At 49.4% G+C, this 26,359-nt stretch overlaps 1 protein-coding gene across 1 annotated transcript in view; it reads left to right on the forward strand.

The window, feature by feature from the left end:
* Positions 1 to 26,359, forward strand: part of LOC138567113 (solute carrier family 22 member 6-A-like) — a 303,311-nt gene that overhangs the window by 160,890 nt on the left and 116,062 nt on the right. The window contains exon 5 of the mRNA XM_069644996.1: positions 155 to 278. Within this exon, the coding sequence (XP_069501097.1) occupies positions 155 to 278 (124 nt within the window). The remainder of the gene's footprint in view (positions 1 to 154; positions 279 to 26,359) is intronic.

A 26,359-nucleotide genomic window follows, 5' to 3' on the forward strand; every position in this document is an offset into this window, starting at 1 on the left:
TGAGCGTTTTGCACAATCATAACAACAGCACATACTAGACAGCGCATTTCAGTGACATGTTTCTTCTTGCTTCTCTTCTGTGCGACAACTCCATGCAACTATGCAGCGACATGCATTTGTTAGACTAAACCATTTTTTCCTGTTATTTTTGCAGGTGGATTCCAGAGTCGGCACGCTGGCTGGTACTGGCAGGGAAACCTGAAAAGGCTGTGAAAGTATTAAAGAGAGTGGCAACATTAAATGGGAAAAAGGAAGAAGGCGACAAAATTTCAGTTGAGGTAGGCAATGGTGGACTGACAATAAGAGACACAGTGATGTTTCCCGCTAAGCGCTGGGGGTGGAGCTTGGTTTGGGCTATTCGTGATATCAACAGTACTGGTCAATGGGCCGGCTCTTGTGGGTCCGAGACTCGGCATCAAATGTCTGGCCGAATCTCGGGCCCCGGCCTGCCTCAGCCCTGACCAGGCTTTACCGAGCCCCCAGCTTCGCAGTGGGAAGCTGGGGGCTCGGTGATATTTGCTCTATTGCCCAGCGTCTGGAGCATCTGTTCGCTCAGCTTGCTTTTCTTTCTTCTGGCCTGAAAGGAACACCACAGGAAAAAATGGCCCATGAATATCATGGGGTGGGGGCCATCACTGTTGAAAGCAAGCTTCCTACATGCTGGGCAAATTATTGTTTTCCACTATTGTTCTATTGGACATTCGAGTACATCATAGGTATGAAGACTGGTATTCGGTATGCCTGAAGGTCAGGCAACAGATCAGGTCATGATGTAAGTGGTGTGTCTGAACGGCCAGCGTTATATGCAGCGGGGGTTAGAGTATTCCTTATCTCGTGTGCATTGAGAGTATTGATAACATGTGGCAGCACCTCACTGTCACTTGCAGGAGCTTGCCTTGCCAGATTCCTGGCCTTATTCAGAGCGTATTCCTTTGAGATGGAACAATGTCAGTCCATTGCTGAAGCTCTGTGATAAGTGCCAGTGGACCCATTTTCCGGATCTCGGGTAATTCTTTAGAGCGGGTTGATGATTATTCCTGTCGTAGTTTATGGTTTGAATTGCTGAAATATATTGTATCATTGTCCCTTCCGAGAGCTAAGCGTGCTAGGGAGCTCATCTGATCAGAGAGTGTAGTGCATATCTGCAAGAGAAAAAAGAGCAAGCCCAACCCAAGCATTCTTGATACTGCGCCCCGAGTGAAGGAGTTCATGGCATCAATTCCCAGGCAGATCAGGGTAGCATGCGTTGATCAGAGACCACCTTGGCTAATCATGACAATTCAACCTAAATATGACGCATGGCTAATCTTCACAATTCTATTTAAATATGACACATGGCTAATCTTCACAATTCTACCTAAATGTGGCGCATGGCTAATCTTCACAATTCTATCTAGCTGTGATGCAAGGCTAATCTTCACAATTCTATCTAGATGTGACACATGGCCAATCTTCACAATTCAAATTAGATGGGCTGCATGGCTATTCTTCGCAAATCTACCTAATTGTGACGCATTGCTAATCTTCACAATTCTATCTAGATGTGGCGCATGGCTAATCTTCACAATTCTATCTAGATGGGCTGCAAATCTTTGCAAATCTACCTAAATGTGAGGCATGGCTATTCTTCACAGATCTATCCAAATGAAACGCATTGCTAATTTTCATAATATTTCTGTTGTAACACATTTCCTGCCCCCAAAATAAATGTTTCCTGCAAAATACATGTAAATCCTGCATGACGTCTGCCCCTCATCATTATACAGGTAGGTGCAACACATTTCCTTCCACAATTCAGTACAATCACCAACTATGAGGTATATCACAATGGCTGACTATGGAGGGTAGCACAATTCAACTCAGAGGCCAAGTATGTCAGCACCGTCTACAGAGTAGTAATAGTATGAGAGTGGCTGGGTTTCTGGAGCACAGTAATGGTTGTGTTTCTCGCCCGTATCGCTTTACAATGGCTAGTTACAGGGCATGGCACATTCAATACAAATGAGCTATGGTGCTGAACATAATGACTATTGGGCACAGTGCAGTTATATCTCAGAGCGTAGCAGGGACACATAACAAAGCTATACCAACAGTTCTGGCATGAGGTATGGCTACTGTACCTAATTTGACTACCAGTAGCTCTTTGCATCCGACACCAAAATGAGCACTGTGAGTTTATTTTGGTGTCTGAAGTCCCTGGAACTCTTCCCCTGCCACCTCGATCTCCTCTCATTGCAAAGCAAACAGTTAAAAGCTGTTTGCAGGGGGGCGTGGCTTGGAGGCACAGGCTCTGTGAGAGCTCCCGGTCGCGGCTACGCAGCCATCAACAATGCCCCAGTGATAGCAAGTTCTGCGAGCAACCAAGCAGAGGGATCGACTGCCGAAGTCTGCAGGCACAACTTGTCCAAGTTTCGCGGCTCCTAATGATGAAAAACCCATAGTTTGAAGAGGACCTCCACGACGCGGGAAACAAATGGGTCCCTCCAGCAAAATGGCAGCCAACCTCAGCTCCCCTACCGCTTAGCGCAGGATCCTGCCATGATCCGAGTAAGCAGGCACCCAGGCATCCCCGCGGCCGGAGGGCCTCCCCTGGCCCCTGGGGGCTGGAAAACACTGACTTGCGCCCCAGCCAACCGCCCGTAACCCAGGAGCCCTGCCGACACCCTCGCGGGTCGGGAAATTGCTGCGAACTGAAGGGGCAGGAGCCCAGCACAGCGCAGCCCGGGAGCCGGACAACTCGCACCAGCCTCCGGGGCCAAAAACACTGACTGCAGCCCCGGCTGCCCGCCGGCACCCAGCCAACCCTCATAATTAACTGCAGACGCGCTGCCTCTCTGTGCCCCAGAGGCCCCATCGAAGCTCCGGGGACCTCGGCGTGCACCCGGTGAGCTGCGGCGTCCAAAAAGGAGCAGAGCTAACCCCAGCTGAGGGTCCCTCGCCATGAGCCCATCTCAGCCACACCAACGGAGTAGGACCCCCTGGCCCTGTTGAGGGGCGTGCTAGGGCCACAGCCACAGGCCCGTTTCCCAAAGACCAGCTCCTCCGAGCCGAGTGGGCCCACCAGAACCTCCGTGCCTAAGAGGACAGAGCGACCCCGGGCTCCCCCCTGCAAGCGGCTCCCTCCTTCCGATCACCAGAATCTCAGGCAACCCTCATCCATAAAAAGGAGCAGAGCTAACCCCAGACCCTCAGCCCGAGCCCATCTCGGCCTCACCATCTGGGCGACTCCGCGCTCCCCCCTGTGAGCAGCTCCCTCCTTCAACCCCCCGACCACCAGCTGCCCGGCGAATCCCAAGGGTCAGAGGCCCCCACCAACCAGCCGCGACCGCAACGACCTGAGCCCGGCGAGGGTCCCACATGTGCCCCAATAAAGCATCAGGAAAGAACTGGCCCAGCAATAAGAGCCTCTCCTCGAGGGGGCTGACACTACCACGGCGGGATGCGGCTGCCGCCAAAGGTGAATCCGTCCCCCCACCACAGTAACAGCAACAAGGCCTGCAACTGAGACACGGGTTGCACCACCAGGCCAGCACACCTGGGGCCCCGCGGACCTGCCTAACTCCCCCGGCCCTGATCATCAAACCCCCTTCCTCTGGCGTCGCAGCACTCTGGAGACGGAACCCTCTCCCTCCCACGGAACTAAACGCCGGGAGGCAAGGCACACAAACACAGCGACGGGCAGGCATCCTGGCCCCCCCAGCCCCCACGGCAGCCAGAACCACAGCATGGACACAAGGTAAGGCGGCACCTGCCTCGCCAGAGCGGGCACCCTACAGCGCCCCCACCGGCTTCACCCCGCTCCAGAGGGGACCTAAGGGGACCAAGCACAGGCAGCATAAACTCAGCGGGGCCCACGCATCCACACCAGAGAACATTGCACCCCGAACTCGGCGGGGGGGACCTTCTCGCCACCGGCAGAGGTCGGGGATGCTACCGGGCTGGGAGTTCCGGGGTGGAGACCCCGCTCAAGGCGCTCCTCCCCATCCTGCAACGAAGCACCTTAACCGCCAAGAGCAGAGCCGGGTTCTCTTGGCCCCCACAGCCTGTGCACCCTGCTATAACGCACTAACCGACCGCCTGGAGCGAACCTGGGGAGCCAGCGGGGCAACTCAAGCCCTGAATACAAACTACCCCAGGGAGGCCTACCGTCCCCTGCAAGACCTACGCTAAAACATCCCATGTCGGACACCCCAGAGGGCAGAGAGAGGAAAAATCCCCTACTTGCAAACACAAGCCCACCCCAGAGTCCCACTGAATCAGGGCCACCATCACACAACCCGGAGCTTCCGGAACAAAAATGTCATGAAACAAGCCAACATTGCGACCTTGCTGTCTACAACACTGGTGGAGAAATCCAAAAAGGGAGAGCGCAACGAGGGCGCCCCAGCAGGCCCCCTTCCAAAAGTGGCCCCGGAGCCTACAACGCAAACAGTCACAAAAAAGATCTCCAGGACCTCCTCTCAGCAATCACTAAGGAATACCAAAAGGGGACGGACGAAGTGAAAAGTAAAATCTCATCCCTGGACAAGAGAGTAGGTGAAATCAAGGCGAGAACGGAAGAAATTGAAACCACCATCTACGAGCAAAACTTTGAAATCGGGGCAGGCGCGGACAGAATCTCAGCATTGGAGGCTAGATGCAACAACCTCGAGGCCAAACAGGAGGACGCAGAAAACAGGTCGAGGCGCAACAACATCCGCCTAAGAGGAATCCCCACCTCGGTCTCCGACGACGACCTGGGCCACTACGTGAAAGCAATAACAAAAAAAGGAGGTAGAAAGGGGAGGAAGAGCCCGTAATCAACCACCCTCAAAAAAGTCAGCAACCTTTAGTCATGAACATAAGGGTCAAACGGGCATCTTGATTCTATTTCACATGGGTAACTTCTGAACCAACAATATTTTTGAATAATAGTCTGCTCCTATTTCATTAAATTGGCAGCCAATGTCAACAGTCTTAAAAAATATATATGAATTTTATTGATATACAAAAGTCAATCATAAAAGCCCACAGAAAAACATAAAATGAAGAACAAGGCAGTACATTGTAAACTTGTACTAGCATGGAGTAGTTCCAAAAAAGAAAAAATGTGGTTAAATACCACTCAACTTAGCTCTCTTGTTCTACAGTTTCAAACACTAAAAAGTCATAAGTGCAACAGCATAGAATAGACAGTCGGTCTCGTGGGTGTGGGGGACTGTTCAAAGTAACTGCCCTCCAAAGTTTGGAGTATTTGCACAAAAAAAGTGTCTTGTGCTAGTGCAAATACACAGTGATTTTCACAAAGTTAATAAAGTTTTTGTCAAACAACATATCATTCTCTCATTCAGAAATATTCCATACACGCCCTTCTCGACACACAATCATCCAACATGTTTCTTTCCAACAACCAAACACACAAAAAAAGGGGTATGAACCAAGTAAAAGGAAATTCATCAGGGAGCTGTCATATCTATGTCAACAATGTCAATACTGTGTGACGCCCAAGGGGTAGTGGACTAAGAAGACAGAAAACAACCCAACAATTGGGTGTTAAACACTTCAATTCTATCCAAAATGAAATGTAAATAGTAGCATACAGTAAATTTGCTACTAATACTTTCTATTGTATATGCATCCACAAAAAACAAAGACGTTGTTGGTCCATGTGTTACCTAAAGAAAGAAGAAAGCAAGGAGAGACAATCAGAGTTTGTATCCAAATGTCCTGCCAAAAACACTAGTATTCAATTACTAATTGCGAGTTGTTAACTAACTTGATTTGGCTTGTAAATTCGTGTTGATTCAATAAACACTGAGAGCCAACATGAGGACCACACAGGGGTCCGAACACTACACAGTCTCATTCAACGACACTACCTCACACAATGTTTCTAAAATAGACCTCTCTAACAACCAGGAGATGGAATTCCAAATACTGTTTAGTTGTAATTAACACTGTCACCGGTTAAATGGATAGAAAATGGCTTACCCTCAGTTAGGAGGCCTAGAGTGACCAATCCTAAATTCTCCCAAGGAGTGCTCTGTTGACAGAAATGCGCGGAGCGGTAAAAACTTCACTCTAGGGTATTGGAGGGTAGAGCCAGGTCATATATCTCTGTTATCTGTATCGAATTGAAAAGCAGAGAAGGGCACTCAGATACCCGTATTCCACAAAATAAGGGTGAACGACGAACTGCCCATTTCTTCATGAAACTAGGTAACATCATTTAACTTGAGGATATAAGACCCGTGGGTCTACTCGGGGTATAGACATACACGGCGAGAGAGATCTGTTCTGAAGCGGGAAGCCGTGTCTCTAAATGGCACTTCTCGGAACGAATGTAAAGGCTCGTTCTGTCGCCTGGAGGAAGCTGACAGCAACAAAAGGGATAGGGAAAGAGAGACGGAGAAAAAGAGGAAAGCGGTAGTTAGGGGTAGGATGAACGGAGCCCTAAGAGCATTCGTCTTGTTCTAGGTTTCCGGGTCCTACCACGGAGAGTTTTTCCTTTAAGCGCGCGATGCCGTCTTCCAGGTTGTAGACGTGGGCGTGACCCAGGATTCATGTGTAAACATGGAATCCGGCGTGTCTTAAATACAGCGAGGCGTCTGCATCATTGCGTTGCGATTGGAGCCCATAACGTCACGTGATCCTTTGTTTTCATTTGGGCAGTACGCGATCAGCTTGCACACCAGCTGATTCCAACGTCATCCTAACCATCGAGCAAATGCACTTGAAAAGCCATAATTGATGACTCGTATGGTGTATATGAAAAAGTTCTTGCATGAAATTACCGTGATACGGGTGGAGTATGCCATAAGACGAACAGGGTGCACTAATCCACTGGGGGCAGAGTGGCTGAATCCCGAGTGCATTCAAGGTACAAGTAAGCAGTGGAAAGCAATCTGAAATTGTTAATGGTTATATATGCTATTCACCTTAATGAGGACAAAAACACATTAGTAGAGTGTAATTCTCCTGTGTACGGTAGATGGAAATCTACATTGTTAAGTAGCAGAATTACGTGGCTTCTTGGATGTGTGTGGATATACATCCTTATGGAGTAGGGCAGTTTGTACAAATCTAATGAAGTACTTATCCATTCAGATGTTGAGCCAATCGATTTTATCATTGAGCCCTGAGATTGCGCTCTTAGTTAGAGAAATGATTTGTTGCTTCTTGCGAAACAGCAGGCTTTTGTCTCTGTTTGTGTCGGGACTAGGTGTCAATTTGTATAAAACTGTACATTGTATGTCTTCGGTTTGATGCCCAAATTCAATCCAATGATCGACCAGTGGGGCATTGGCAGTCCTGTTTCTTAAACAGCTCTTGTGCTCTCCTATTCTTACTTTCACCTGTCTGTCTGTTTTTCCAATGTAGAGTGTTTTGCAAGGACACCAAATGGCATAAATGACCATACTGGTATTGCAATTTGTATGTTTGGTTTGTTTACAAGGCGAGTTGAGGCCCAAATCGACTACTGTACTTCTTTTCGTTGACTTACAGTAGGTACAGTGGCCGCAGGGAAAGTGGCCTATTATGGGAGGCATGTTCCATATTTCTGTAATCCTTCTATCTTGTTGCGTTCTAGGCATGATGTCACTACGAGTGATGTAGTCTTTAATGTTTTTGCTGCGTCTGAAGGCAATCACGGGTCTCGGGACCGGTGTCTCGCTTTTGTTCAATACAGACCAGTTCTTCTGGATGATTTTCTTGATTTTGTTCGACATATCACTATAAGTGGTCACAAATACAAGTATTGTGTCTTGAATCCTCCGAGAACTGTGTTCTCTATATTCCAATAGGGAGTCTTGGTGGTTATTTTGAGCCCTTTTTAGAGCTTGTGTGGTTATTTGCTTGGGGTAGCCTCTCGATTCCAAATTGTTTTTCATATTCGTTGCTGTTGCTAGGAAATCCTCTTTGGTCGAGCTATTTCTTTTCAGTCTCAAAAATTGGCTGAGTGGCAGGTTGTCCCATACATGTTTTGGGTGAAAACTCTCGTAATGGAGCATTGAGTTTCGGTCAGTCAGTTTGGTGTAAGGTCTGACAAACAGAGTTTTGGACTGTATATCTACTGTTATTGTAATGTCCAAAAAATTAAGTTTTTCTTTGCTCGAGTTAGAGGTAAATTTAGGAAACCGGTTTTGAATATTGATCCAGGTTAAGAAATCTTGGAGTTCTGTTGTTGTACCCTTCCAAATGACAAAAATGTCATCTATGTACCTTTTCATTTGGTAATATTCTTCAGAAAAGGATTATTGGTGTTGAAAATCTTAGATAACTCGAAGAATTGCATATATAAATTGGTAATGCTGGGTGCTAGTGTAGCCCCCATTGCTGTCCCATGGATCTGTTGATAAAAGTCACCGTCGAAGTGAAAATAGTTTTCTTGTAGGCTCATCTCGGCGCACCAAAGGATGAAAGAGATTGGGGTATTTCCCACTGTGTGATCCTTCAAGAGTTTTTCCTCAAGCATTTCGATGGATTCTTTCTGTGGGATACTAGTGTATAATGCCACAACATCTAAACCCAAGAGGATTTCTGTATCTGTGTCAAAAGGCAAGCCTTCCACTATTTTGATCATTTGGGTGGTGTCTTGTATGTATGATTCCATCTTCCGAACTAGAGGTTGAAGAAATGTGTCTGTAAACCTGGATAAGGGTTTGAGTACTGATTCCACTCCTGAGACAATAGGTCTGCCTGGCGGGTTGGAAAGAGACTTGTGGATTTTAGGCAAAGTATAAAACTGGGGGATTTGAGGTTTGGTTTTGATGAGGAAGTCCGCTTCCTTTGGTGTAATCCACTCTCTTTGTTTAGCTTTTTCAACTTTATGCCCAATCAGTTCCTTTAGTCTGTCTGTGGGATCACAGACAAGATGCCGATAGTTGTCCAAATCGAGTAGTTGTCTGTTGCATTCTCGTTTGTATTTGTCTTTATCTTGTAGTACTATTGCACCCCCTTTATCTGCTTTTCGGATAACGATTTTGTCATTCATCAGGTGAAAGACCTATTCCGTTTCATCATAACCCTCCCGGACGATGCCCCCCTAGAACTTGACAGGGTGCATAGAACCCGGGTGAGGCAGCACTCCTCTTCCCCCCCCAGGCGTCCTAGCCTGCGTGCACTTCTTCCGAGTCAAGGAAGAAATAATGCGAGAGGCCAGAAGCTCGGCCCAAATCCACTTTAGAGATGCAGCAATATCCCTGTACCAGGACCTGGCGTCAACCACACTAGCAAAACGGAAAGCCATAAAGCCTATGGCAGAATGGCTGTGCGAAAAGAAGATAACGTACTGATGGGGCTTCCCCACGGCCCTGACCTTCACCTGGGAGGGACGAGCGAGACAGATTTCCAGCCCTAGAGAAGCTGAAAACTTCATGAACCCCGAGGCTGGGGAGAAGGAACCAAGTGGAGCAGAACCCAACCCCGGACACGCCAGGCGCAAACCCTCGAACTCATGGTCCCGAGTCGAGAGCCGCCGCAGAGCACGCTGCCCTGCCTCAAGAACAAGAACCAAAAGCCGAACAACCGATGAGATGAGCTACAGAACAACCCACGGATCCGCAGCGCCTCAATCCCCACTCGTTCGAGCTCGGCAGGATACCCCGCAGCCTGGGCCACTGCTCGGACCGTGACATCAGGCAACATGTTCCCCCGACCTAACCTACACAGGGGTCCTCTCCCACAAGTACAACCCTAGAGATCTAACAAACCCAATACCCCAACCAGAAGAACTTGAACCTCACATAAGGGAGAAAACCTCACATTTCACTGGAAACACCAGAGGCGCGTTCGCCTCCAACCCAGTTGGCTGAGTTGGCCCGGCCGTAGACCCCGTTGGTCGAAGGCTGGACCGTAAGACCACGTTTTTGTTCAAGGTGGGAGAATGGAGCCGTGGAGACAGGAACTCTCTTCGAAGGATACTGGATCCACAGAATCCTAAATTAAGATACGTGACACAAACACCAACAGGGGGGCTGCCTCAACTAGCAAATGCACTCAACCCAAATGGCGATGCCACATAGGGAACTCACCATGTTGACCTGGAATGTGCAAGGTCTGAACGCCCCAGGCAAGAGGAAATCGGTGGAGCAAAAACTTTCCGAATCATCCGCGGATATCGTCTGTTTACAAGAAACGCACCTTCTAGCAGCCGATGAAAAGCGGATCTCCTTCCTCCGCTACCCAAGACGATACTTCTCCTCCTCCAGCCAAAAGAAGAGAGGAGTGGCCATCCTCCTTAGCCGCGATCTTCCTCTGACCCAGGTCACAATTAAAAGGGACCCGGACGGACGGTACCTGCTGCTGAAAGGCCTCCTCGTCAACCTCCCCATCACCTTAGCAGCAATCTACTGCCGAACAGCACCCAAGACCGTTTTCTCCACAACCTCCTACCAACAATAGCGGCATTCTCCAAGGGTCAACTGCTAATCGGCGGAGACTTTAACCTCACACCAGACCCGGTCCGGAACAAAACACTCCCCCCCCACCAGGGAGGACTATATCAAAGCACTCGCCATGGCTGAGTTCTTACGGGAAACCGGAACCATAGACGCCTGGAGATTGTTCAACAAGGAGGAGAGGGACTACTCATTCTTCTCACACGTCAACCGAGGCCACCGAGGCCACTCACGAATAGACCTACTATTGATCTCCAGTGAGCTCTTCCCCTGTGTTGAAGCCATACAGATTGGCCTGAGAGCTATCTCTGACCATGTTCCAATCGTTATGCGGCTACGGACCCTGGGAATGCCTGAAGCACCGAGGTGGCCCTGGAAATTGCAAGACCAAATCCTGGCAGACGTCGCTTGCAGAACTACTTTGCGGAGAATTCTACTGATGGCACTCCAAAGGCGACCATCTGGTATGCCATGAAACCAGTGATCCGCAGGGTAGCGATTAACTGCTCAGCGAGGCTCAAGAGATCCCACCAACTACAACAGGACAAGCTGGAGAAACGGGTCAAGGAGCTGGAGAGTTCCTTCAAAAGACACTAGGCCAAAACAACCGGCCGGGAACTCAAGAGAACGAAATCTGAGTTAGAAATGCATCTGGTGGACCGGTCAGCCAAGACCCTAATCTACACAAAGCAATATTACTACTTAAACAGCAACAAAGCAAACCACCTGCTGGTGCACAAGCTGAAAAAAGTGCATTCATGGATCAACATCCAATGCCTGACAGACTCGAATGGCACCCTACGCTACTCAAAGCCCGACATCCTTGAACTCATGACAGAGCACCACAAAGAAACCATGGCGGGAGCCCCAAGACCTAAACTGGCGCAACTGAGCTTTCTGGCATCCGCCCAAAGAAAGCCCCCACACCTTCAATGGGAAACACTGGAACAACCAATTACACCGTAGGAAGTAGGGGAAACAATCCAAACACTAAAAAACACGGCGCCGAGACCAGACGGCTTCACAGCCCAATTTTACAAGAAATACACCAACATCCTGTCCCCACAGTTAGCAAATTTATTCAACTCATTCCTCGAGACGGGCTCCACAACCCCATCGATGGAAGAATCAACAATGGTGCTCATTCCAAAACCAGGGAAAGACCAGACGCAGTGCGCCTCATACAGACCCATCACCCTGCTTAACAACGACGCCAAGCTGTTTGCAAAAATCCTAGCGAACAGGCTTGCACCAGCCCTCCCAAGCATAATCCACCCGGACCAAGCAGGCTTTATTCTGGGCCGCAGTATTCACGACAACATCAGGCGAACAATCAACACAATAGAGTCGGCCAACAGAATGGGATCAGATATGGTAGTCATGTCACTGGATGCCCATAAAGCGTTCGACATGCTAGACTGGGGTTACATCAAGGAAACACTTAGACATTTTGGATTCAGACCCAACTTTACCAAATGGATCTTACCAAATTACCAACATCCCTCCACCCAACTCAGAGTAGACGGGACCAAGTCCGAGAAAATAACCATCACAAGAAGCACCAGACAGGGCTGTCCCTTATCCCCCCTCATATTTGCGCTCTCTATGGAACCCTCCGCAGACAGAATAAGAGCGAACCCAACGATCCACGGCCTTGCGGTAGGAGGAGAGTCCTACAAAGTAGCTCTATACGCCGACGATGTCTTCTTGACAGCTACCCAACCAGAAGAATCCATGCAAGGAATCTGGCAGAATTAGAAAAGTTTAAAGAAGCAGCAGGATTTCAGGTAAACTTTGCAAAATCCACAGTTATGAGCATCAACATGCAAAAGACACGCAAGGCTTCCCTGAGCGCCAAGTACCCAATCCCATGGGCGAAGCAGCACCTCACCTACCTGGGGGTCCAAATACCAAATAAAACTGAAAGAATCTACAAAGTAAACTTTCGCCCTCTATTCGCAGACATCCGAAAGGACCTAGCTAGATGGCAAAAGCAGGAAATCTCATGGTTCGGAAGGATCACCGCCATAAAAATTAACCTAGTCCCCAGACTGTTGTACCACTGCTAGCCCTCCCACTAACAGTCCAAAAGAAAGCCATCCAAAAGCTACAAGCAGACATCCTAAAATTTGTCTGGGATGGAAAGAAGCCATGGATCCCAAAGCGAATCATGCTCCGGGGCACCGCGACGGGCGGCCTGGGGGTCCCAGACGTTCGCAGATACTGCCTCGCGGCTCAGCTATACGACGCTTTTGCGTGGAAACTACAGGATCCTCGCCCCCGCTGGCTGATACTGGAGGATAAATGGTGCCAGTCCCCGATAGAAAGCCTCCCACACATGAGAAGCCTGGGCTTCCCAGCCGATGAGGGGCCACTGACAGCGACAAGAAACACGGTGGCGAGTTGGAAGAAAGCAGCCCGCCAATGGAACCGCAGAACCACGATGGGCCCACTCACCCCCATCTGGGAGAACCTGGACTTCTCCCCAGGCATCACCCTGAACAATTTCAATTGGTGGCAAACAGGAGGACTACATATCATTGCGGACTTCTTTGACAACGGCAACCCGCTGAACTTCGAATCCTGCAAGACAACATTTCTGGTCCCGGAATCAGAAAGGTTCAGATACGCACATCTCAGGCACTGGTTATCAAGCGAAGCAGTCAAGCAAGGTGGAAGCAGAGAACTTTCAGCCCTCCCGAGAACCCTCACAGCCACCCCCCCCTAAAGGGAAAGTGGCTACCCTATACAAGCTACTAGACACAACGGACCCAGACAAGAAGGAGCCCTACATGATAAAATGGGAAAAGGACTTAGGCAGAGAGATCGAATCGGCAGAATGGAATCGCATCTGGTCCCGGGCTCACAAAAGCTCTAAATGCATAACTAACAAGGAAGGTGCCTTTAAGGTATGTTACAGATGGTACCCAACCCCAGAGATTCTCAACAAATGTAACCCTTCCATCCCTGAACACTGCTGGAGAGGATGCACAGACAGAGGCACACTATACCACCTATTGTGGGCCTGCCCCAAAGCGACCAAATCAAATTAATCACAGGCCTCACAGTGCCTTGGGACCCTGGAATCGCCCTACTTGGAGCCACAGGAGAAGGTCAACTCCCGCTAACAGGCCGTCTAGCCGATCTCTGCTCGCACCTCCTTACGGCAGCAAAAATATCAATCGCTAGGCTATGGAAACACCCCGAGGGCCCCTCAATCCCAATGTGGTGGGCCAAATGCTGGGAGATAGTAGCAGCAGAAAAAATCACGGCCACTCGCTTTGACAACAGAAGCAAATTCTACCAAATCTGGGCCCCCTTTCTAGACTACACGCAGCAGTTCCCGGGGGCGGCAAGGCAGCCCACAACCCTGCGATGGATGGATAAAATGGACTAACAGCTCCCGACGGAGGCACCATGGACGCAGGTACCCCCGAAGATAAACCGGAATCCAATACAGACATGCCTCTGCCCCCTTGCAGCAAGACGAACCCAGGCCACGGATACGGCCCACCCACCCTAAAATACTGAAGCTAGAAAGTGTCTCCTGAAACAGCTCCCTGTGAAAACTGATGTTCCCCGTTTCTCCCCTCCCCTTTTGACTTTAGTTACACTATGCTAGCAGTTCGGCGAAGCAAAGCTTCAATGTACCCTTGGACTTGATAACACGCCGAAAGTTGTACATTTCATGTCTGCTCTTTTTTGCTGTTCGAAAATAATAATAATAAGAAGTGTTGAAAAAAAAGGCTGTGTGCATGGTGAGAGGAGGGGCTGCACTGGGGCTTCAAGGGTTCGGGCTGTGTCACAACAAGGGGTTACATATCAATAACAAAAGCAAATAGAAAATGTGTGCTGTGGCCATTGTCACCAAGAGGTGCAAATAATGGGTTATTAAAAAGGGAAGGGGTGCATAAATCTGCGTGCCATGTGAAGCAAAGCTGAGGCTGTGATCATTTCAGTCTCACTTTGTTTCTTTAGATTTATTTCGGTTAGCATTACTTTGCATGCTGGTATTTGTAGGCTTTCAATCAGAATGGGGACAATAAAGCTACAGGTGTAATAGGTTTTTGACGAGTGTGGATGTGTGTGCACTTGTGTGTAGAAAAAGCAATTGCCCCAGCTTGCAAGAACAAAGTTACATCTAGCATTAAGTGTTGATGTCTATGGTGAAACTCTGCATTATTTTTTATTGAAGATACTGAAAGGCAGTAGTATCCCAACTGTATTAAAGGTTAAGACATTTCTGTGATAGGGAGGAGCCCGCCTATTTGCATTTCCCAATATAGGAATTCAACTGCTAATAGCAATTGTACACTTATGTAAATGTGGAATACTAATTCCGGACTGCATTCTGGTGCTTACCACTACATTTATAAAAACTAAACAGGGATGTAAAGTCACGTGCCATTAATGCCAGGGCTTTAAAAAAACATGATTTGAGAGTTCTGTGTCAGCTTTTGTATAACGAAACAAGAATACAAATTAAGTAATTGGGTGGGAAAAGCGAGCAGTGGTTTTTATGTATATACTTTGATATGTATAGGATGATTAATATAGCTTAAACCTAGTTACTAAGTAACAGAGCACTGTGCAAAACAGGATGGTGAATACAGGGAGAGAACATTGAGGAGAGCCATGGGATGGGAAAACAATTAATAGGGTTGATTCCATTTGACTAGTTACACAAATGGGGAAATCTACAGAGATCTGTGCGGAACCTGCATGAATATGTTCAAATTCTGGTGGGGGTTTTCAGCCTTTCAATACTGGGTTTAAATGGCGCAATTTAGGAACAGTGTTTTTCCAAAACAATTGGGCAACACACCATCCAATGTACAAGTAATTCTCTAACACATGGAAAATTCCCATATGTCGGAGAGGGCTGCACATGAAATCCAGGCAGGGCCCATTGGCCATGCACCAGAATGACCTGCATGATTCCTGCATGGACAGGAGGTGATCCTGTGATCTGTTCTCTGTGTTATTGCCTCCTTCATAAAGGGCAGATGGGTGTCAAGTCAAGTCATTGCTATAAAACTGAATTATATTTTAGCCCTGTGATTTACCCTTTTTACATATAACTTGATCACATGGTTTCCACATGTTCATCTTTTCATTCTTGCCAATTATTTTGACATACACACATTAAAGGGTAGTCAACAAAGTAGGCTTTGGCCTACTTTTCCTTGGCTGAATTCTCTGGATTAGCATGTGAGCAAATTGCATGAATTGGGTTATGCTAAACTAGCAGAGGATTTTATTTTGACAAAGCAAAATGTGGTATGAGCTGATTTCTTTCTTTTTTTTTTAAAACTTTGGTTTTATTGGCAATTTTTCAGAAAAAGAAACAATGACAACACCGGGAGCAATATGAATATCACGTTTAACATCATCATCAAACCCCCGGGGTCTCCCTCCCCTCCCGCCCCCCTCTCCCCCCTCCCCAACTCTGCCCCTCCCCCCAGATCAGTGTCCCATTGAAAATCCAACCGCAGGAGTTGTAATCAGTATTCATAGTTTGGTGCCTTGGAGCTGTGCTATGCGTTCACGTAAATGCCGGCTTAGACGGATCCGCTGTCTCCCGGGCTGTGGATTACACCATTGTCCTTGAGTGGTACTCTCTGGGCTCCATCGCCCTCACGCCCCAGGTTGTCTACATAATGTCAGTGAGCGTCCCACCCCCATGCCTGGTAAACCCTATACCAATTTGCCTGGAAGGCGCTCGATTCGTTATTTACCATGGCCATCAGTTTGTCCATGAGGAACATGTTCTTAAGTTTTTTTAGCCAGTCTTCCTTAGAGGGGGTCTCCGGGCTCTTCCACCTTTGCGCTAGGGCCACTCTTCCTGCTTGCAACATAGTCTCCCACATTCTTGGGTACCTATATATTTCCGCCTCCTCCGGTGGGAGTCCCAACAACCTCGTCAACGGATTGTGTGGGAGTAGTTCCTCGGTGACCTCCGCCATCCACCCCGTACCTTCTCCCAGAACCCCTGTACCTTAGGGCAGAACCACCACATGTGACCCCTCGTCCCCACTTGGCCACATCCTCTTGGGCATCTGGGAACACCCCCGAGAACATCTTGGATAATTTCAATGGGTCTCTATGCCATCCTTTTAAGATCTTAAAGTTGTGCTCCATGTCCGACGTAAATAGGTTCCCATGGAATGCTATTTTAAATACCCTGGACCATGCGTCCTCTGAGAGAGCCTCTCCCGCCAAGTCATTCCAGAACCCACAAAACCCTCTCCTCCCTTCCAAGTTAACAGTGTTCAATATTTGGTACATTTTGGATACTACCCCCTTCCTTGTTGTGGCCGTGTCCAGTAACATTTCAAAGGGGGTCAACTGTCTCCGCAGGTTCAGGCCCAAAGTCTGGTCACAAAGGATGCCCCTCAGGCACAAATATTCAAAAACTGAAAGAGACCCCCGCCCAAGCGCATCTCGCAGCTCCTCGTATTCGAGGAACTCGCCCTCCTTGAACAGTTGACCCGCCCATTCCAACCCCCCATCCGACCAGGGCTGGGCATTCCTGAATCCCCTGCTGCCTAGTTTGACCAGGTGGCCCCAGAGCGAGGACATCGGGGAGGGCCATGAAGTAAGGTGTGCGGTTGTGGGTTCTTCCTTCCAGATCGACCAAAGTATTCCCAGGGTTGGGTGGGTCTGCAGTCTGTTTGGGATGTGTTTACGCGGCAACCACAGAAGGTCGCGTACTTTCAGAGGGTGGGCATCCATGTCCTCCAGATAAGACCAATAGGTGCCCATCCTTCATATGCTCCAACAGGACCCGTAGCTGGGCGGCCCGGGGGTAGAGAAGGAAGTCCGGCAGCCCGAAACCACTCTCCTCCCAAGGTAACGCTAGAATGGCCTTCCCTATCCTCCGGTTCCACCCTTGCCATACAAACTCTCGGACTGCCTTCTGTAGGTCTCGAAACATCTGGTCGGGGACCCCCGTTGGGAGTGCTGTTAAAAGTTACAGCAGTCTCTGCAGGATGTTCATCTTCACCGCCGCCATGCGCCCATACCAGGATAGGATCATACCACCCCACCTCCTCAGATCCGATGTAATCTCCGCCATAATGGGCCCATAATTCGCCAAGGCCAATTTTGAGAGATCTCTCATTAGGAGCACACCCAAGTACCTAATGGAGTCCCTCCCCACCACAATCCCCGCACACCTATCCCGGTGGTCCAGCCCCGGGTCTTGGACCCTCATAGGGAGTAACACTGATTTAGATGCGTTTATTTTTAGCCCTGAGAATTGCCCAAAGGTCGTCATCAGGGAAAGGAGGGGGGGGAGCGAGGAGCTGGGCTCCTCCAGGTATGCTAGAATATCGTCAGCAAACAGGGAGAGCTTGAACTCCACCTCTCCTCTTTTAATCCCTTTAATGTTGGGGTGGGCTCGGACCGCTATGACCAGGGGCTCCATCATCAGGACATATATTAAAGGGGAGAGTGGGCCTCCCTGCCGTGTCCCCGCGTGAGAGGGAAGGAGTCGGAAAGTTCTCCATTCACCTGTACTCTCGCTGTCGGGCCCCGAATAGGGTGGAAAGCCAGTTCCTGATGTGAGCCCTGAAGCCCATTCGACGGAGGAGGAGTTGCATGTACCTCCACACTACCCTGTCAAAAGCTTTCTCGGAGTCCAGGGAAAGCAGACTTGCTTTGAGGTCTGATTCTTGGGCATGGTGGATTAGGTCTATCGTCTTCCTGATGTTATCAGAGCCTTGCCTGCCCCCTATGAACCCCACTTGATCCCCGTGAACCAGCTTGGGCATTATCCCCTCCATCCATTTACCAATCACCTTGGCCAGAGTCTTAACATCTATATTGAGAAGGGAAATCGGGCGATATGAGGAGCATTCGGTGGGGTCTTTGCCCTCTTTGGGCAGTACCAATATTATGGCCCTCATCATGGTATCCGGCAGAGAGCCCCCCTCCAACACCTCGTTAAACACCCTGACCAGATGTGGGGCTAGGATAGCCCGAAACCTCTTATAGAAGTATACTGAGAAGCCGTCTTCCCTCGGGGACGTTCCCACCTTCATCCCACTGATTGCATGCTCCACCTCCTCTTCCGTCACCTGGCCCTCTAGACCCTCCGCCATTTCGCCTGTCAAGGACGGAATCTGGATGGAGTCCAGGAAATCCTCAATCTGAGTGTCATCCCCGTCATATTCTGACGAGCGAAAGGCCGCTCCAATGTTCGGGGTGTCGTGATCTAATGATCTCCGTTCATTCTTCACTGCCTTCACCGTTCTGTTCCTCTGAATCTCTCTAAGTTTCCAGGCCAGGATTTTGTCAGCTCTGTCACCCTTCTCATAATACTTTTGTTTCACTAGTTGGAGGCTCCGCTCAGTCTTATGTAACAGGAGGTCTTTTAAATGGAGTTTATAGTTTTCTAGGGAGGCAATCTGATCCCTTTCCGGGGTACCTCCGGGAGGCCACCCGGCTGAAGTTGGGTTATCTTTTCCCTCAGGGACTTTTCCTGGTCCTCCCTCTTCCTCTTTTTCTGGGCTCCCATTCTAATGAGAACACCACGTAAGGTCGCCTTAAAGGCGCCCCACAGCACGTGTGTGCCCACCTCGCCATTGTCGTTCAACTCGAAATACTCTGAGATGGTGTCCTGCACTTCCTGAGCCAGAACTTCGTCCTTCAACAGGGAGTAATTACATTTCCATCGCCCTCTCCTGCCACTCTGCCATCCCCCCACTATGGTGGTACGGACCAAGTCGTGGTCGGACCAAGGGACCGGGTCAACCCTGTGGCCCGAGACATGTGGAAGAAGGGGTTCGTCTACCAGGATGTATTCTATACGGGAGTATGATGTGTGGATTGCTGACTAGTATGTGAAAGAGGGGAGCCCCGTCCTGGGAGTCGGAATGGTGTCCACCAGGCCCAGCTCCGCGTTGACCCTCTGGAAGGTACGGGCCATAGTTTCATCTGCAGGCCTAGTGGGCTGGTGCCCCAAGTGTTTTCTATCCGCGGTTGGGTCTAGGACCATATTAAAATCCCCCCCACCACCAACATCCCGTGAACAAACAATTTCAATCTGTCCTTCACTCCCTCCCAGAATTGCACCTGGCCTTCACTGGGGCTGTACACAACTGCCAGAGTCAGAGGGGAGCCACGAAAAGAGCCCCTTGCCAACAGAGATCGGCCCTCTGGGTCCTTCACCGTGGCTTCCACTTCAAAGCCAACATCCCTTGCTAGCAATATGGCTACCCCCCTTTTCTTGGTTCTGTGGGATGCGCTGAGGACCTCCCCGATCCCGCCTCCTCGCAGTTTCTGTTCCTTCCCCCGAGCCCAGTGTGTTTCCTGAAGAAAGAGCAGATCAAGCTTTGCCCTCCTGAATTCCCTGCAGACTAAGGATCTCTTGGTTGGGGTGTTCAACCCCTGCACATTAAGGGAACCCACGCCCAGGGCAGGCAGATCCTCAGCCATTGTCTAGGATCAACATCTTACTGGATAGCTAACTCATGGCACTTTTCCTTTCCAGCTCCTTCTGTGTTATGTCCTGATCCCCCTTGCCCCCTCCCCCTGCCCCCAGGTAGGCCTTAAACCTGTCCCCAACTGCCCCCTGGTCCCCCCTCCGAACTGAACATCCCCAACTATTCCTTCAACCCCCACCCCCCACCCCGGCGTCCAGCCAAATAGTTCCACCATTGCTGGTAATTGGCCGGACCACCAGCCTACTGCCTCCGGCTTGGCTAATGTCGGAAATCACTCCTCCTTGAGCCCCCCCCTTCCCCCGGACCCCCTCCCAGCCCCCTCCCCCGGGTAGCCGACATACTTGCTGTTCTGGGAGGCCCCTTACGTCCTTGGACCCCATGGTCCTGGAAGTCAACTCATCTTTGAGCCGGGCCGGACGTTGTGTTCGTAAACTGAGTTCTTTGCCCGGTTTCCCCGTACCCTTTTTCACTTCCAGAATGGTGTTTCAACTACCAGACTACCCCAGGCCCGACCGGCCCGCTCCTCCGTGTCCGGGGTCGGCGTCCTCCCTGTCCGTCGTCGGGGACGGCGGGTTCAGTTTCTTACATTTCCGTGGACCCGTCTTCTTTCTCCTCTCTCCTTGTGGCCTGCTTTCTCTGGCTCCTTCCGCTGCGAACCCCGTGGGTTCTCTCCGCGGGGTCGGGTCCGACACATACTCTTGGATGGCTCCCATTATGTCCTCCTCTGTAATCAGGTTCGACCGTTGACCCTCGCATTCGAACGTGAGGGAGAAGGGGTACCCCCATCTATAGCGCACCCCCTTCTCTTTTAACATTTGTGTTAGAGGGCGGCACATCCTGCGTTTGGCCAGCGTGTATGAAGAGAGGTCCTGGAAAATGGACACTTGTGCATTATTATAAGTTATCTCCCGTGTCTTCCTGGCCTCCTCCAGGACCTTCGCTTTCTCGGTGTAGTAATGAAAGCGGACCAGAATTGACCGGGGGCCCCTAGCTCTGCCCCCCGCTCTGTGGACCCGATCAAACGTTGGTTCGGTCATCATCTCGTCCGAGAAGAGGAGGGTGATGATGTCCCTCACCACCCGGTTCAATTCTCTTTCCGTTTCTCCCTCCAACTCCGGCACCCCAAAGATCCTGAGGTTGTTCCTCCGTTCCCTATTTTCGAAATCGTCCATTTGGCTGGCCCTCTCCTCGTCTCTCTTTTCTAGGGCAGCAAGTCTCAGGGACATGTCCATCTCTTGGGTCGTTGCTGAGGACTGGTTGGTCTCCAGCTGCAACAGTCTGTCTTTGACCTTGTCCACCCTGCGGTCCATGTTCTCCATTTTCAGGGCAATGTCTGCCCGCATGTCTCTGATCTCCTGCAGGACCGAGGCAAAGCCCTTTTCCATTGTAAGGGTGGGCGGGGGCGAGGCCTCGGGCTGGTCATTCTGGTCGTCCGTTCCAGGCCGCTATTCTCCCTTCTGGCGTCCTGGTAACGGTACTCCTGGAGGGTGTGGCGCCAACTCATCCGATCTCCCTTCCTCTCCCTCCAGCCGGCGGTCCTCGGGAGCCAAGAGCGATGACCCAGCTGGGAGACTGCCCTCTCTCCTTCAGGTAAAACCGTTCCATGGGGGGCTATCTTTGAGTGGGCAAACACCCCACCGGCCTCTGGTGGGCGCCTCACACTCTTTACACGCCCTTTTCCCACTGCTTGTGGTCGTTTGTCCCTGTGGTAGGGGGGTGGCGACGATATTTGTCAAATTGTGGTTGGATGAAGGTCCAGGCTAGGCCGCCGGGGAAGGGGGGCGCAGCGCCCACGGCATGCTGATTAGATTCTATCGGCCATGTTTTCTTCTGAGTTTGTCTCCAGGCGGGCACTCACCCTGGGAAGGAGCCCAGGGGCCACCACCTGTGTGAGATCCGTGTTCGGGGTGCCCCCGCCTTAGAGGTCCTATTGCTCGGGGGTCTGGGGTCGTCTCACCCGTCAATTGGCTCCAGGCAACCCTTTGTAAGTCCCCCGTAGTCGAGGGGGTCGTGTGGGCTCAGGTCTCCTCTCGCCTGGGCCACCTCGATCTCTGGGGCTGGCGCAGGTCCCTCTCACCTCCCTCACCAGCCTTGTCCCGCTGTTGTCCGCTGTTCACCGCTCTGATGGCCCTCGCCAGGGTCCGTTGGATGGGGCCTCGGCGCCCCTGTTGCTCGACTCCGTGTTAGGGAGCTCAGGTCAGGCGGGCTGCTTCTCCTTTGGCGGGTCCGGATCCGCGGCTCGAGTCGCCGCCTGGGGCTTCCGCCCCATGCCGGTTCCGTCCTCCTGTGCTGCGGGGCCCCGACGGTGGAGTCCCCGCCGGTGCGCCGGCGTGCTCTGTAACTGGGGCGGGGTGGAGAGGTCAGGCGCGCTTGCGGCCTCAACGTCTACAGCGCACCACGACTCCCCATGCAGCTGCAGAGGCGGGCGGGGCCTCTCGTGGATCCTCTCGTTCTCGAGGGTCTTTCGGTGTCGCTGTTTCGCCCGGGGGGGTCCCCCGGGGTTCACCGCCACTGAGAACTGCAGATGTTCCGTGGGGAGGTTGCGGGGGGGGCTCAATCCCTCAACACGGCCCAGTTTCGGCGGGAGCAGCGTCTTCAGGCAGCCATCGCCTGTGCGCCCCCTGGTGGCTTCTTTCTTTTTTTTAATGTATAATACATTGATTGAAATACTCTTCAGATTTATTTTGCACATGCAGCCCCAAAAAGACACAAACTACCCTTATTGAAATCCTGATGCAGATGCACCATACAACAAAAAGGCAAAAGATACCCATTTCCATCCAGAGTGGGAAACCATTTTTTTCTTCCAGCATACGGTGGGAAAAAAACATAAGCTGACAGGCATTTTGCAATAGTACATACAAACTATGAAAATAGTGTTCCCAAGGGAAACTGTCGGCGATCCTAAAAAGTTGGTAAACTAAATGCTGCAGTGCAAATTCTGTTACAGAGTCATCCTTCAAAGTTGCTAATTATTTGATGAAAAACAAATGTACTTTTGCACATGGTGCAATTGTGTAGGACACAACAACTCCAGTGACAGCCTGTTGTTAAAGATTTTTAAAACTGTCCTGAATTTATGTCTGCCATGTCAGGTGTGCAGTTAGGTGCAAACACTATGGCAAGTAGGGTAACTGCACTACGATTGGCTGGCTCTGCAAATATGTCCTTTTGAGATGAACTTCCTGAAATCAAAACTTGATCCCATCTGACAGCATCTGAGTGCTGTGCTGTTTCAAGCTGCACACCAAATTACCGAGCAGTAGTTGATAGCAAGCAGTGTCAGCCTTCACATTGAATGTCCCGATTAGTTTCCTACATTCTGATATTTTTAGGCAATTTGTAGGAGACAGCTACTAATAAAAAAAATAATGTAATAAAGGTGTTTTTGAAGTTGTTAATATGATAAATGCATTTTATTGCTTGTTTTATATAAAGAGCAAATAAATGGAACAAAACAATCTTGGTACAAGTTCTCATACTCATGGACATCACCACCCCAGCAGCTCTCGCCAATAGCTCCCGTCTATTTGCCGTTAACTACAAGTAGCTCTTGCCAACATAAAGGTTGGAGACCCCTGATCTAGAGTAGAACTATTTTACACACTTAGACTGAGAGCCAAAATGGGTGCCTTACACACTTAGGCTCAATAACAGGTAATAAGAGTCGTGGGGTTTTCTGGAGTGGAGTAATGCTGTACTCCTCACCCACACCACACTTACCTTACCCATCACTGTAGGTTGGCTGTGTCACGCGTCCAAGGCGAACACAGGCAAACACTGAGTGGAGTTGCTTCTTCGAGAGCTACCCTTTGCCTCTGTCCCTTAGCCAAGTGCTGCCCAGGCAAGGCTGCCCTGGGAGGGTTGGTGATGAATGTTGTTGCCTGGTCATGTGGTCAGGGACAAAGGCCAATCAGAGGGAGTGAATGCAGGCTGCGGCCTATGGATTACTAACTGCAACAGGGGAAACTACAGACAATGGACAGGAACCCCTGACTCACTCAGCCAATTGCTATCAAACATGGGAGGGGAGAGGACATGTTAACAGAAACAAAGGACTACACCCCCCCAAAGGCAGACCTTTCTAGAAGTTGAACCAGCAGAAAATAAAAACGATGTGTAAACTCCACTTAAAACACAGATAAAACCCTTCAAAAAAAGACCCATACAGCCTGGAAACCTATTACCATGTGCTTGCTGTGCTGGATGCCTACGGATTACTAACTACAAGCCAGGGAAACTACTGACAAAAGACAAGCACACCAGCAGAAAAAAATGATTTGTAATTTCCACTTAAAACATAAAGCCTCCCCAGAAGACCCCAAACAGGCTGGAAACATCTTACCAGGTGTCTTTGCTTTAGTACAAGATGCCTATGAATTACTAACAGAAACAGGGAAAACTACAGATAACGGAGAGGCACCCCTGACTCCCTCAGCCAATTGCTATCAAACATGGGAGGGGAGAGGAACAGTGAACAGAAACAAAGGACAACACCCCAAGGCAGAACTTTCTAAAAGTTGAACCAGCAGAAGAAAAAAAACGATTTGTAAAATCCTCTTAAAACACAGATAAAACCCTTAAAAAAAGACCCAAACAGCCTGGAAACGTATTACTAGGTGCTTACTGTGCAGGATGCCTATGGATGGCTAACTGCAAGCCTGTAAAACTTTTGACAATAGAGAGGCACACCAGCAGAAGAAAACGATTTGTAATTTCCACTTAAAACGTAGATAAAACCTCCCCAAAATACACCAAACCATCTAGAAACATCTTACCGGTGCTTGATGTACAGGATACCTATGGATTACTAACTGCAACAGGGGAAACTACAGACAATGGACAGGCACCCCTGACTCCCTCAGCAAATTGCTATCAAACATGGGAGGTGAGAGGAAAAGCAAACAGAAACAAAGGACTACACCCCAATGCAGACCTCTCTAGAAGTTGAACCAGCAGAAACAAAAATGTGTAACATCCATTTAAAACACAGATAAAAAACCCTTCAAAAAGGACCTAAACAGGCTGGAAACGTATTACCCGGTGCTTACTGTGCAGGATGACCATGGATTACTAACTGCAACAGGGGAAACTACTGACAATAGACAAGCACACCAGCAAAAACAACAATTTGTAATTTCCACTTAAAACATAGATGAAACCGCCCCAAAAGACCCCAAATAGGCTGGAAACATCTTACCAGGTGCTTTCTGTACAGGATGCCTATGGATTACTAACTGCAACAGGGGAAACTACAGACAATGGACAGGCACCCCTGACTCCCTCAGCCCATCGCTATCAAACATGGGAGGAGAGAGGGAAGTAAATAGAAACAGACAAAGGACTACTCCACCCAAGCCAGACCTTTCTAGAAGTTGAACAAGCAGAAAACAAAATGATTTGTAAAACCCACTTAAAACACAGATAAAACCCTTAAAAAAGCATCCACACGGGCTGGAAACCTATTACCAGGTGCTTGCTGTGCAGGATGACTATGGATTACTAACTGCAAGCCAAGGAAACTACTGATCATAGACAGGCACACCAGCAGAAAAAACGATTTGTAATGTCTACTTAAAACATAGATATAACAGCCCCGAAAGACCCCAAACAGGCTGGAAACATCTTACCAGGTCCTTGCTGTACAGGATGCCTATGGATTACTAAGTGAAACAGGGGAAACTACAGACAATGGACAGGCACCCCTGACTCCCTCAGCCAATCGCTATAAAACATGGGTGGGAAGAAGAAAAGTGAACAGAAACAAACAAAGGTCTAAACCACCGCAGAGAAGACCTTTCTAGAAGTTGAACCAGCAGAAAAATAAAAAAGATTTGTAAAATCTACTTAAAACTCAGATTAAACCCTTCAAAAAGGACCAAAACAGGCTGGAAACTTATTACCGGGTGCTTGTTGTGCAGGATGCTTATGGAGCCAAGCCAGGGAAACTACTGACAATAGACAGGCACACCAGCAGAAGAAAACAATTTGTAATATCAACTTAAAACATAGATAAAACCTCCCCAAAAGACCCCAAACAGGCTGGAAACATCTTACCAGGTGCTTTCTGTACAGGATACCTATGGATTACTAACTGCAACAGGGAAAACTACAGACAATGGACAGGCGCCCCTGACTCCCTCAGCCAATTGCTATCAAACATTGCTGAAACGTGAACATTCATTATGTACAATATGTTGTGTTTGCAGTCAATTTCAAAATGGACAGACTCCTACTTGTAATTGCTCACACCTGAATGCTGTAGATAAGGCATAGCATGACATTTACAGGGGTATTTCAGACTGCATACATATGCACGTGGCAAAACTGTCAAAATATACTGGTTGTGCCAACACCAGGTCTCTGCCTGCTTATAATCACAGTTACCTTCACAATCAGAAATGTAGCACGGGAGTGTCTAACCACTGGTGTAGGCTGTTGGGCAAATCTCTAGATAATCACTGTAAAAACCGTTATTTAACACTACTTCGATAATCCGCAAAAAGTTTTATGGCCCTTCTGAATTTAGAA

The sequence above is a fragment of the Ambystoma mexicanum genome, chromosome 2p (assembly GCF_040938575.1).
Source record: "Ambystoma mexicanum isolate Mex_15411 chromosome 2p, UKY_AmexF1_1, whole genome shotgun sequence".
In the NCBI taxonomy this organism is placed as follows: domain Eukaryota; kingdom Metazoa; phylum Chordata; class Amphibia; order Caudata; family Ambystomatidae; genus Ambystoma; species Ambystoma mexicanum.